The 11,306-nt window shown below is 34.7% G+C and overlaps 1 protein-coding gene across 1 annotated transcript; it reads right to left on the reverse strand.

Annotated features, from left to right (window-relative positions):
• Positions 1–132: 132 nt before the first annotated feature.
• On the reverse strand, positions 133–2,128 carry LOC145595464 (F-box/kelch-repeat protein At3g06240-like). Its single transcript, XM_081651883.1, has 2 exons — positions 1,256–2,128; positions 133–632 (listed from the first exon to the last, which is right to left on the reverse strand). The coding sequence occupies exon 1, from the start codon at positions 1,953–1,955 to the stop codon at positions 1,287–1,289; it is 669 nt and encodes a 222-aa protein (XP_081508009.1). The 5' UTR covers positions 1,956–2,128; the 3' UTR covers positions 133–632; positions 1,256–1,286.
• Between the last annotated feature and the right edge of the window lie 9,178 nt (positions 2,129–11,306).

Below are 11,306 nucleotides of genomic sequence, written 5' to 3' on the forward strand. Positions count from 1 at the left end.
ACCATTGGTATAAACCATACGAAATTCAAGCAAATTCAACAAAACCTCACAATTCATGCAATCACATGAGTGTGTGAGAAAAAACATTACTGGCATATTAAGGAAGGTTCTACTCAAAAGCAAGCTAAGGAATTTTGATCGTAGCGTGATACAACAATATAAACATTACCAGTCTCTTTTGGGAAAACAGCAATCTGTCTTCAAGAAACTTGGCAACACTTAATTTCACAATCATGTACAAAGCAAGAAAATAAAGAATGAAACATTAGAAAGAAAAATATACTTAGCTGTCATACGCTCCCTAATAGCCAACATCAGTAACGCATGCAATAAGTGCAGACAAGGCTCTCCATGAAGCTGCCTCCAACCCCCAAAACATCTGGACTGCCAAGAACTATGATATCCTTGAAAGTCCTTTTTCCAAATTGAACATATACATTCCTCAGCAGTGGTCTCCTCGTGTATCACCAGCACCATTTGTTCCCTAACAACATATAGCCCTGATCACTGATTCATAACCAAATGTCAAGAATTTACTCCAAGAATCTATCCTCGACACCATAATCTTTATCATCCAGGCAGCATTTACACACCCATTGCCAGGAACTTCGAAGGAAACCCACAAAAGTACCCTGCAAGCAATACAAGATAATCAAACACAAGCATCTTCCAAAAAAAATCAAGCACAAACTTCTCTCCATCAACCAAACAAAGGTGTGGCACTTTGAGAGACTTATCTTTCTTAACTAGACTCACAACATCAATTTGCTAGCTGTATTTCAAGTGATGCAGCAACTGCATATCACCAGACTCTTCAATCTTTTCCTCTGTCTAAGGAACAAAGCAAGGATACTCCATCCATATACGTTTATTTTGTTTCTTTCATTGTGAAAGTTAAAATAAAAAAGCACATTATGCAATAAATGGCCTTAGCACTTAGCAGTACAGAGTACATAGGCATACATTGGAAGATATTTGTGAGATTTAGGAAATAAGAAATCTTAGCAACAATACACTTGAGCTATCCCCAAACCTTAAAAAAAATCACCAGCATTATGGATCGTAGAAAGTAGCTTAGATATAAATCACATACGAGGGCCTAGAAAACCAAGTTTACAAACATGAGGGCTAGCTAACAGCCAAATAACATGCAGCCATTTGATTACCAGAAACACCAAAACAATGCAAGAGAAATACAGCATAAGCAAAAATTTATGTTCTACACAAACTTCTCCATGACCAAGTAGCTACTTACTAACTTAGCTTTCTTCCAAAGCTTCAATATTCTAAACGAGGCGAGACAAGGCTCTCCAAGAAGGTCCTCCAACACAAAATCCATCCGGGATGCCATGATCATACTGAGAACTCTCAGCTCTCTTCCAAGTACCATTTCTAACTGAGTACACATTAATAAACATCTCAGTACAATCAGGTTCATGCTTATTATAAGTGTCATAATACGAAAGCATAACAATCTTATAATCATCAGTAACTGAATCATACCCAAGTCCATACATGGTAAAACTAGCATAAGGATCAATAGCATACCGCGAACTCAGCAACTCCTTCATCTCTCTTGTTGTCGGGCTTAACAACATCTTGCTTTCCTCGTCACAAACAAAGACTAAACCATCACAAGAACAAACATTATTAACAAGGGTGGAACCAAAACGATGATCATCAAAACAGAGCTTGGTAGCAAAAGTGGTAATTTCGTCGAACAGGTGGTGGGCATTATTCAATTGGGTTAAATGCAGGGAATGGGGTTCCTCAGAAACAAGGATTAGTGATTGATATTGGTTAGGAAGATGGTTGGTTCGATAAAGGTGGGTTTTGATGAAATGGGGTTGGGTTAGAAGAGATTTCCATGGTTTTGAAACACACCGAAATCGGCCAATAGATTTTGCAGGTAGTCGGGAAAGTATTTCAAATAAGATTTCTTCTTGATGGATCATCTTTGTAAAAACTGGTGGTAATCTACCAAGTTCGATACGAATTGTTCAGAATTTCAGATAAATGTATGAATCAATATTTTAATATGAAGTATGAACTATGAAGTACAATCTTCGTCAGTTTTGGTGGATTTTTGTTTTAATTTGAAGGAAGAAATTAATTTTTTTGACGGGAAATAAAGAAATTAATTGTGGTTGTTCAGAATTTCAGATAAATGTATGAATCAATATTTTAATACGAATTTTAAGATTTCTTCTTGATGGATCATCTTTGTGAAAACTGGTGGCAATCTCCCAAAATCAATAAGAAGTGTTGAATTTTAGATAACTGAATGAATCATATCAAATCAATAGTGAATATGAAATGCTAGTAAATCTTTGTCAGTTTTGTTGGATTGTTGTTTGTATTTGAATGAAGAAATTAATCTTACTCCGTAGACCGTTGTTGTTTACTCTAATTGTGGGCTCCGTTATGTTCGTTTTGAGTGTGGTCTAGACTGCACCAAACCGAAATCATTGTGCGGTGTGTAACAATTTAATTTTGTGGAGCGGTTTGGAACTATAACCAATTCGGTTAGCAATTTTGATGCGGATATGGAATTTTTTGAAACACGAACAAACAGCATTGCAAACTGTATTTTAATACTCGTTAGATCCTACTGTACCTTAAAATACAAATATAGTTCTTGTTTTTAAAAACCCTGTGGAGTCGGGTAGGATATGAATTTTTGAATTTTTTGAAACATGACCAAAGTGCATTGCAAACCATAATTTACGGCCTGTTCACATTTATTGAACTGAATTGATTGGAGCTGAACTGAAATGAATATTTTATGGGAGTAAGAAAATTAAGAGCTGAACTGAACTGATTGAAGCTGAATTGAACTGAAATTAAGTAAATGTGAACAGGCCCTTAGTATGTTTTGTAAATCACAAACATCTTAAAAGGATGACAGTTGATTCAAGACTCTACCAAGACCCTATAGGACCCTACCTTAAAATACAGGTATGGGTCTTGTTGATATAAACCGCTACATTCAACTAAACCATAATTTAGTTCCACTATTTTTTTAGTTGACACCATTTGAGTTCTGTACTATTCGTAAACTACACTCTGACTACCTTTTATCATTAATAATTACGATAAAACATACAGTCATGTGAGAACTTGTTTGAATCGTTTCAATGTAAATTAATTTAAAATTCACTTTTATAATTATATAATATCGATAATTAGAAATACTAATTGTTAAAATAATACATTGGCAAGTGTGATAATAAAAAGATGTTAACTAAAAAAATGGAGGTAGCATATTATAATCAATATAAAATTAAGTAAATTTGGTCACAAATCACAATGACACCACATATTTATTTTTTTGGTTAAATCAATGACACTACTCCCTCTATTTTTAAATACTTGCTCTATTTCTCTATGTGCGGGGTTTTTGAAGAAATTGAAAAAAAATAATAAAATATGGAGGTTGTGGGGTGGGTGGAAAAATTAAGAATTGTATAAAACAAAAGTAGAGGATAGAATTGGAGGAGAGAGTATGAAATTAATAAACTATGATTCATGGTGGGTTCATTAGATGAGTGAAATTAATTAAATATGATTCATGGTGGGTTCATTAGATGACCGAAATTAATTAAATACTGTAAAAGCTTTATAAATAAGGAAATTAAACAAGTACTTAAAAACAGAGGGAGTATTTGTTAACGGGATGCATACAACAACATAACCTATAGTCTAAGGTGCATACACCACCAGAAATATGTAGTCATATGTGTATACGTTGATATTAATGAGGCTGTGAGTTGGAGAATCCTCCGTAAACAATTGTCATGTGAGATTTTGTTAAAATTGTTCTAATAAATAGTTTTCAATGTCTAATTTTTATTCATTGGTTAGGTCTATCCGTCTATATACCACATAAACTTTTTCATTACACCACGTCACCCACTTAAATTATCATTATGCCACATAGCTCCCCCTTTTATTTGTTTCTCTTTATATGTCACACATTTTTAAGAAAAAAAAGTTCTCTACAAGATTTGAACATACAACCTCTAATTCTAGAACTAATTGTCCTACCACTAAAGTTATATGATATTTTACACAAAATATTGATACGAATAACGAATTTAATTACAAGAAATTTGAGTCATAAAGTAAAACGTATATCAATAATCAATTGCGGTCCATGTATGTTCGGGTGCTAATCGAGCGAGTCGATCGCGAGCTAAGGTGTGCTTGACTCGTGATCGATAACCGTGGCTCGTGCTCGACTCGTAAATCGTGATCGTTACTCGCTAAGCTCGTTAACCTACTGCTCGACTCGTGCTCGTTTAATTTTTTCGTAGCTCGACTCGGCTCGTGACTCGTTAACCTTCGATTGCTCAGTTAGCTAGATCTATTAAAAACACCCAAATTGCAAACACCAAATTGATTGTATCCTTGTCCACACATATTACAAACGCCCAAATTAATTGCAAAATTGATCTACGGGGAAAAAAAAGCTCAAATTAGTTGTAAAATTCGACAAGATCTATCGGGAAAAATACCCAAATTAATTGTAAAATTCGCCCTCTACTAGAAAAAACGCCCAAATTAATCTCTAATTTCTCAAGAACATTAAAAATTGTCCAACTTCTTGAATAAATTTAACCAATAATCTAATAAAATTATAAGAACTACAGATCTACAAGACTACAACAAAAAATAGTACTCCGTAACACAATGCAACTGCAATATGAAAAGTGGGTTCCCTGTTAAATTTGTCTTTTACTTCTTGATCTTGATCCCTTCTTTTTTCTTCAATTCATATCCTGAGCCTATTGCTTGAGATTTGAGAATTATGTGCTTGGTTGAGATTTGAGAATGAAAGAGAAAAAAAGAAAGAAACAGTATAAGGAGAGAGGAGTGTAAAGAGGCTGTGAATGAACTTAGGAGGTTAAGTATTGTTTTATATATATGTATATATATATATATGTATATATATATGTATACATATATATATGTATATATATATATATGTATATATATATATATATATATATATATGTATATATATATATATATATATATATGTATATATATATGTATACATATATATATGTATATACATATATGTATATATATATGTATATATATGTATATAACCGACAACGACGGCTCTGAACATCCAACCAATGAGCTGGAGCTACCCACTGGCGAGGAACCTTCCAAATTGCGCAAGCTGAAAATCTGAGAATGATGTCTCTAATATCCTGAATCAGCCAGAAACAAGAAATGTCTCGACCACCATTATTTTGAACTAAAGATAATAAAGTCGAGCAGTCTGTGTAAATCAACAAGCTTCCAAAACTACGGCGACAAGCTGCCTTAAGAGCCCAAAGAAGAGCCTATAACTCTAAATGAAGAGCACATGAGGAAAGGAAAGCTCTTGTCCCGCCACCTATCACTGTATCGGAACCTGCAACTCGGAAAACCCAACCTGCTCTCGCAGAATTATCATGAGCATTGAAAGCTCCATCAAAAACCAGACATACATCATATGTAGCATCCGAGGGACCTTGAAGACACTAGGGCCGGGCCACCAAGAAGGCCTATGACGAGAATGGGAACCAACAGTGAAAGTGATGAAGGAGTTATGTCTTCGTCGTGTGCAAATACTAGATATATAATTGGATCAAATTATGGAGATAATTAAGTCCGGACATTTGGGTCGTCGTTTTGCCATAGCTAGAGGTACTTACGATCTTTGGACTAGTAAAATAGGCCAAAGCCCAATTGGACGGATCCTATAAGGTCACACAAAGAGGCTAGATCGAGCATTAGAGGACGAGGCCCATCATGGGCCTCATCACTCTAGGTGGCCGGCCATATAGGGCTTTAAGAGGCTATTGGGCTTCGTGCCCTAGTCTAATTATAATGAGATTATAAATAGACTAGGTGCCTAGGTTTGCAGATAAGGAATTAACTGATCTTTTAGATCAAACCCTAATTAGCAAACACGAAACCAACCCCTCTCATACTCCCTCTCTCACGTCACTCTCCTCCTCCCGTCGCCGGTGGTGCTTCGTGGTGGTGGTGGTTCGTGCGGTGGTCGGTTGTCCGTAAAGGTGGTGATCGCGGTTTTCCACAATCACTCGACCAATCTAGTATTGGTGGACGGCTCGTTCGAATCTCGTGGACTAAGTAGAGGAGCAACACTTGGGGCTCTATTTTCTCCCTGATTTGCCTGTCGAATAGCTTCGTGGAATTCACGCTTCAAAGGTATGATTATGTGTCTTGTGTGTTATGCATGCGATTCTTGGGATTAGGTACTTTATTGAATATGATTCATATATGTTATTTCCGCTGCGTAGTACCTATAAACTCCTACAAGTGAGAACGGACGCCTTAAAATCCTAAACAGCAAGACCCCAAGAGACCCAATCCTGCATAATGTGAAGAACAAAAACAGGGGAAATCACAGCTTGTCGAAAGACCTTAAGATTACGAGCTATCCAGATGGCCCATATAAAGGAAACCAAACTCGTCAAAAAATCCCATTACTTGGATTTCCGCAGAGATAACACCTGGTCAACAAACCATTCAGTAAACAACTGATTGCGACGAACAACCAACGACTGAATTGCAGGAGTTGTAGACCAAAGATTGGAAACAAAAGGACAGTCTCGGAACAGATGATCAATTGTCTCCCGATCACCAAAGTAGAGGACACAAGTGGAGTCTACTAGGATTCCTCGTGCCTGCAGAACCTCATAAAGAGGCAAGGCATTATGAAGAAGTTTCCATCCAAAACACTGTAATTTCGGTAAAAGAGGCAAGTTCCAGAACACCTTCCACCATGAAGGGGCGAAGGAAGACATTCCACTGGAGCGATGAAGTCTGCGAAGCAACATTGCATAGGCAGACTTGGTAGTAAAATTGCCATCTCTGGAGTACTTCCAGTAAACAAAATCATCCATCGGTCTACTCGGAAGTTCCAGATCCAAAATACGGCTTGCAGCAGAGGAATAAAAAAGCTGATGAACAAGAGTCGAATTTCACGCGTCAGAACGTGGATTAATGATAGAAGAAACATGAGATGGAAGAGACATCTCACAATTGTCCCGAAAAGAGAGAGGTTCCCCGGAACCCAGGAGTCTTCAAGAATACGAACATGAGAACCAGAGCCAATTTTCCACTCTATACCCTCAGACAAGACTGATAGCCCTTACAACAACCCGCGACAACCCCAGGAGGACCCGGGAATCGTTCTAGTCTGAAAAGAACGAGAACGAGGATACTTTGTAAAAAGAAGCCTGGAAACGAGAAGCTGAGGGTTGTGATTAATACGCCAACACTGTCGAGCCAAAAGCACGGAATTAAAGGAACCCAAGCGGCGAATGCAGAGACTTCCTAATCCTTTAGGAAGATGCATAAGAGTTTTCGACCGTAAAGCTAGTCCTCAAGACTGAGAATCCAATTTCCACCAGAAGCGAGCCAACAAATTATCCACCTTAGCACAGATTGAAGAAGGAACCTTAAATACCAAGAGTATATGATTGAATGAGGCAACCATAACCGAATTAATAATAACCAACTTGGCAGCCGAAGACAGGCCTAGAGAAGCAAAGCTTGTTTGTCTCTGAACCACTTTATCAACTAGAAAACCAAAATCTGAGACGACTTTGCTTCGACCTAACTCCACTGGCAAGCCTAAATATGACCCGGGGTAGGCTTACAATCAACGATGCCGAATATGACCCAGGGAAGGCATCGTTGATTGTTAAAATTATGCAATAGTTGGCAAGAAAATGTAATAAATAATGAAGCAAGTCAAATTAAATACTCCCTCCATGTTTAAATAAATGAAACATTTTAGTTGTGTATGTATGTCATTACAAATCTTTGTCCAAAAATATCTTTAACTATCAATAAGTAAAATTTATAACATTTGAACATTAATAAACTTTTCATTAAAACGACTCTAATAAACACCCACATGATTATATTTATTCTTACGCATAAATCTCAAACACTACTCAAAGTGAATTAGACTAATAGAACAAAAAGTCAATATGTTTTATTTATTTAAACCCGGAGAGAGTAAAAAGTTAAAAATCCAAGAAAGTACATCTTTAAGGCCTAAAAAAATATAATATTCAGTACAAATAATTGTTAAAATAATTTCAGTTCAGTTAATAAGTTCACTTCAGTAATATAAGTTCACTTTAGTAAAATTCAATAACAATAAAGAAGAAATTTAATAGAAAATCAATAAAAATAATTTCAGTTCAGCAAAAATAACTTCAGTTCAGTAAAATTAATTTCAGTTTACCAAAAATAATTTCAGTTCAATAAAAATATTTTAAGCTCAGCAAAGTAATTTCATTTCCGTAAAAATAATTTCAGTTCTGCAAAAAATAAGAAAGTGAATGGGGCCTAAATATAAAAATTTAAGATCATGTGTAAACTTATTGTATCAGTCTCGATAAATAAGTTCAGAATATCAATTGTCATTTATAATTTATACTTATCGATAGTTAAGATTGCTAAATTTAGCATCGGCATATGCTGCAATCAAATAGGAACACTTAAAAATTGAGGGAATATACAAAGATAGAAGCAACTTAACATACTCAACTATCCCCAATTAGGACTAGGAACCTGTTCACATGTACTGAATTGAGTTGAACTGTACTAAACTGAACTGATTGAAGCTGAACTAAACTGAGCTGAAATGAATATTTTATAAGAGAAGGAAATTAAGAGTTGAAATGAATTGAAATGAAATTAAGTAAATGTAAACAGGTCCTACGACTATTTTAGCAATAAACAGATTAGATAGATAGATTATACCTTGTCTTTTATTTTGCGTTCAATTTTGTTAAATACTTAAATATCATTAACTTCAGTAGTATATAGGATTACAAAAAAATTATGTGAATGATGTGATAAATGATTTCTAAAAAAAAAACACAAAAATACGAGTAATAAGACTTCCAAATCTTAATACTTACCTCCCTTTTTTGTAGTTGATATGTATACATTTTTAGGAAGTTTATTTTTACAAGTAGTTGACACGTTTTCTTTTTTGGTAAATTTTATAGTTTGAGTTTATTAATGTACCTCACTTGTTATAACATTATCTCTCATTCTCTTCTTCTCCTTAATAGACATGGCAATCCTGACCCGACTTGATTGACCTGACCCAAATGATTCGGCCCGTAACTCGAAAGTTGACTCGAAATCGAACTAACCCGACCCGAAATAGAATTGACCCGAACATGACCCGAAGTGACCCGACCCGAATGACCAGACCCGAAATTAAGCCGAAATTTGAACTTGACCCGACCTGAAATGACCCGAAACTCGAAGTGACCCGACCCGATTTTAACCCAAATTGATTGACCTGAATCGACATGACCCGTAGTGACCCGACCTGAATTGACCTGAATTCTAAGTGAATAGGGTGAAATAGTGAATTACTTAGTTTAGGGCTTCTTTATTTCCTACGTAATAGGTACTCATAATTTTTTTTGAAACGATTTTACTTTATTTTCCAACTATTTTTTTTAAAGTGAATTTATTTTGGTGACTCGACACAAACTTGACCCGAATAGACCCGATACAGATTGACTCGATTCGAATTTGACCCAACTCGAAATTGATCTTAATAATTGACCTGACTCGAACAAATTAAACCCGACCCGAACTTGACCCGATTTTGACCTGAAACCTCGAATCAACCCGACTTGACCCAAACTCGATCCGAACATTTGCTGACTCGAACTTGACCCGACCTTAATTGACCCGACTCGAACCCAACCTGAATGACCTGTTTGCCAGGTCTACTCTTAAAATATGTGCCTAAATTAAACGCGTCTACTAAGTAGAAAAGGAAGAAGTATCTTCTAATTTTTTGTTACTCAACTCACTTTAAATAAAATATAGGTAAAATTGGTATAAACCACCTTTTTTGTTCAACTTTTTTTAAAAAACCACCTTTTATGTTTTTTTATTTACTAAACCACCTTTTAAGTACCTAAATTTTTTATCGCACCACCCCTATTTCAAATCTAATAGATTGCATCTCAACCATCCACTTCCAAATCATCAACCGTAGCAAAACCTTCTCTTCCATCTTAACCATCACTTCTATTACCTCAATTTAGGACTTGAGATTAAACAAATACTACAATTTAATTTTTGTAGCAAAATTAAGTTTGATTTTTTAGAGCTTTAATTTACTCAATTTAGTCATGCATTTATAAAGAGGGAAGGGTCAAATGTTTTTGGGGTTAAAAAATACATGATTTTGGGAGCGAAAGACACAAGTTGTGGGCCCCTTTGACGTCTTAGTTATATTTTTCGTCAAAATTTAAAATAAGGGTGGTGCAATCAAGAATTTAGGTATTTAAGGTGGTTTAGTAAATAAAAAAATAAAAGGTGGTTTTTTCAAAAATATTGGACAAAAAAGATAATTTATACCAATTTTGCCTAAAATATACTTCTTTTTTTTTAATTTTTTTTTTACAGCCTAAAATATACTCGTAATGGTCTAATGGACATGGGAATCACTTATTATCTAAATCCAATTCATCAAACTTACTTGAATCGAACTCATTCTCATTTTCCCAATCCACATCACTAATCGACAAAAAAACCATTTGCCACCAAGCTAGCTCAGGTAATTTGCTTTAACTAGCTTCCAATCCTTCCATTGCTCCATCCTATAAATTCAGTTCACTTTAATTATTATTTTTTTAATTTTGATTTAACTATATACTTTGGCCCTGTTTGATTCACCTTAATTTTGCTGAACTGAAATTATTTTTACAGAACTGAACTTATTTTTACTGAACTGAACTTAATTTTAGTGAACTGAAATTATTTTTACTGAAATTAAATTATTTTTACTAAACTGAAATTATTTTTACTGATTTTCTATTATAATTCTTTTTTAAGAAAACTGAATTTTACTGAACTGAACTTATTTTTACTGAACTGAAATTATTTTTACTGAACTGAAATTAATTTTACTGAACTGAACTAATTTTTACTGAACTGAAATTATTTTTTTAAGGTGAACAGAACAGGGCCTTTAATTGATGTATTGCTAGAAATGCTAAGCTAGGAATGTCCTATGTTTGTGGTGCAATTTTGCTCATTTGAGTTATTTAACAACATGTTCTGTTCTGTGCTGCCTATGATTATTTATTTTTTTATTTTTTTTTTTGAAGGATGCCTATGAATATAATTGAGGAATATATAAATTTTTAATTGTTAAATTAGAAATTTGGATGATCCTAAAAACTTTATTTTTTGTCTTTAAATTTAGTTTGACTGTCTTGAGAAGT

This window comes from Chenopodium album, chromosome 19 (assembly GCF_948465745.1).
Source record: "Chenopodium album chromosome 19, dcCheAlbu1.1, whole genome shotgun sequence".
NCBI lineage: Eukaryota > Viridiplantae > Streptophyta > Magnoliopsida > Caryophyllales > Amaranthaceae > Chenopodium > Chenopodium album.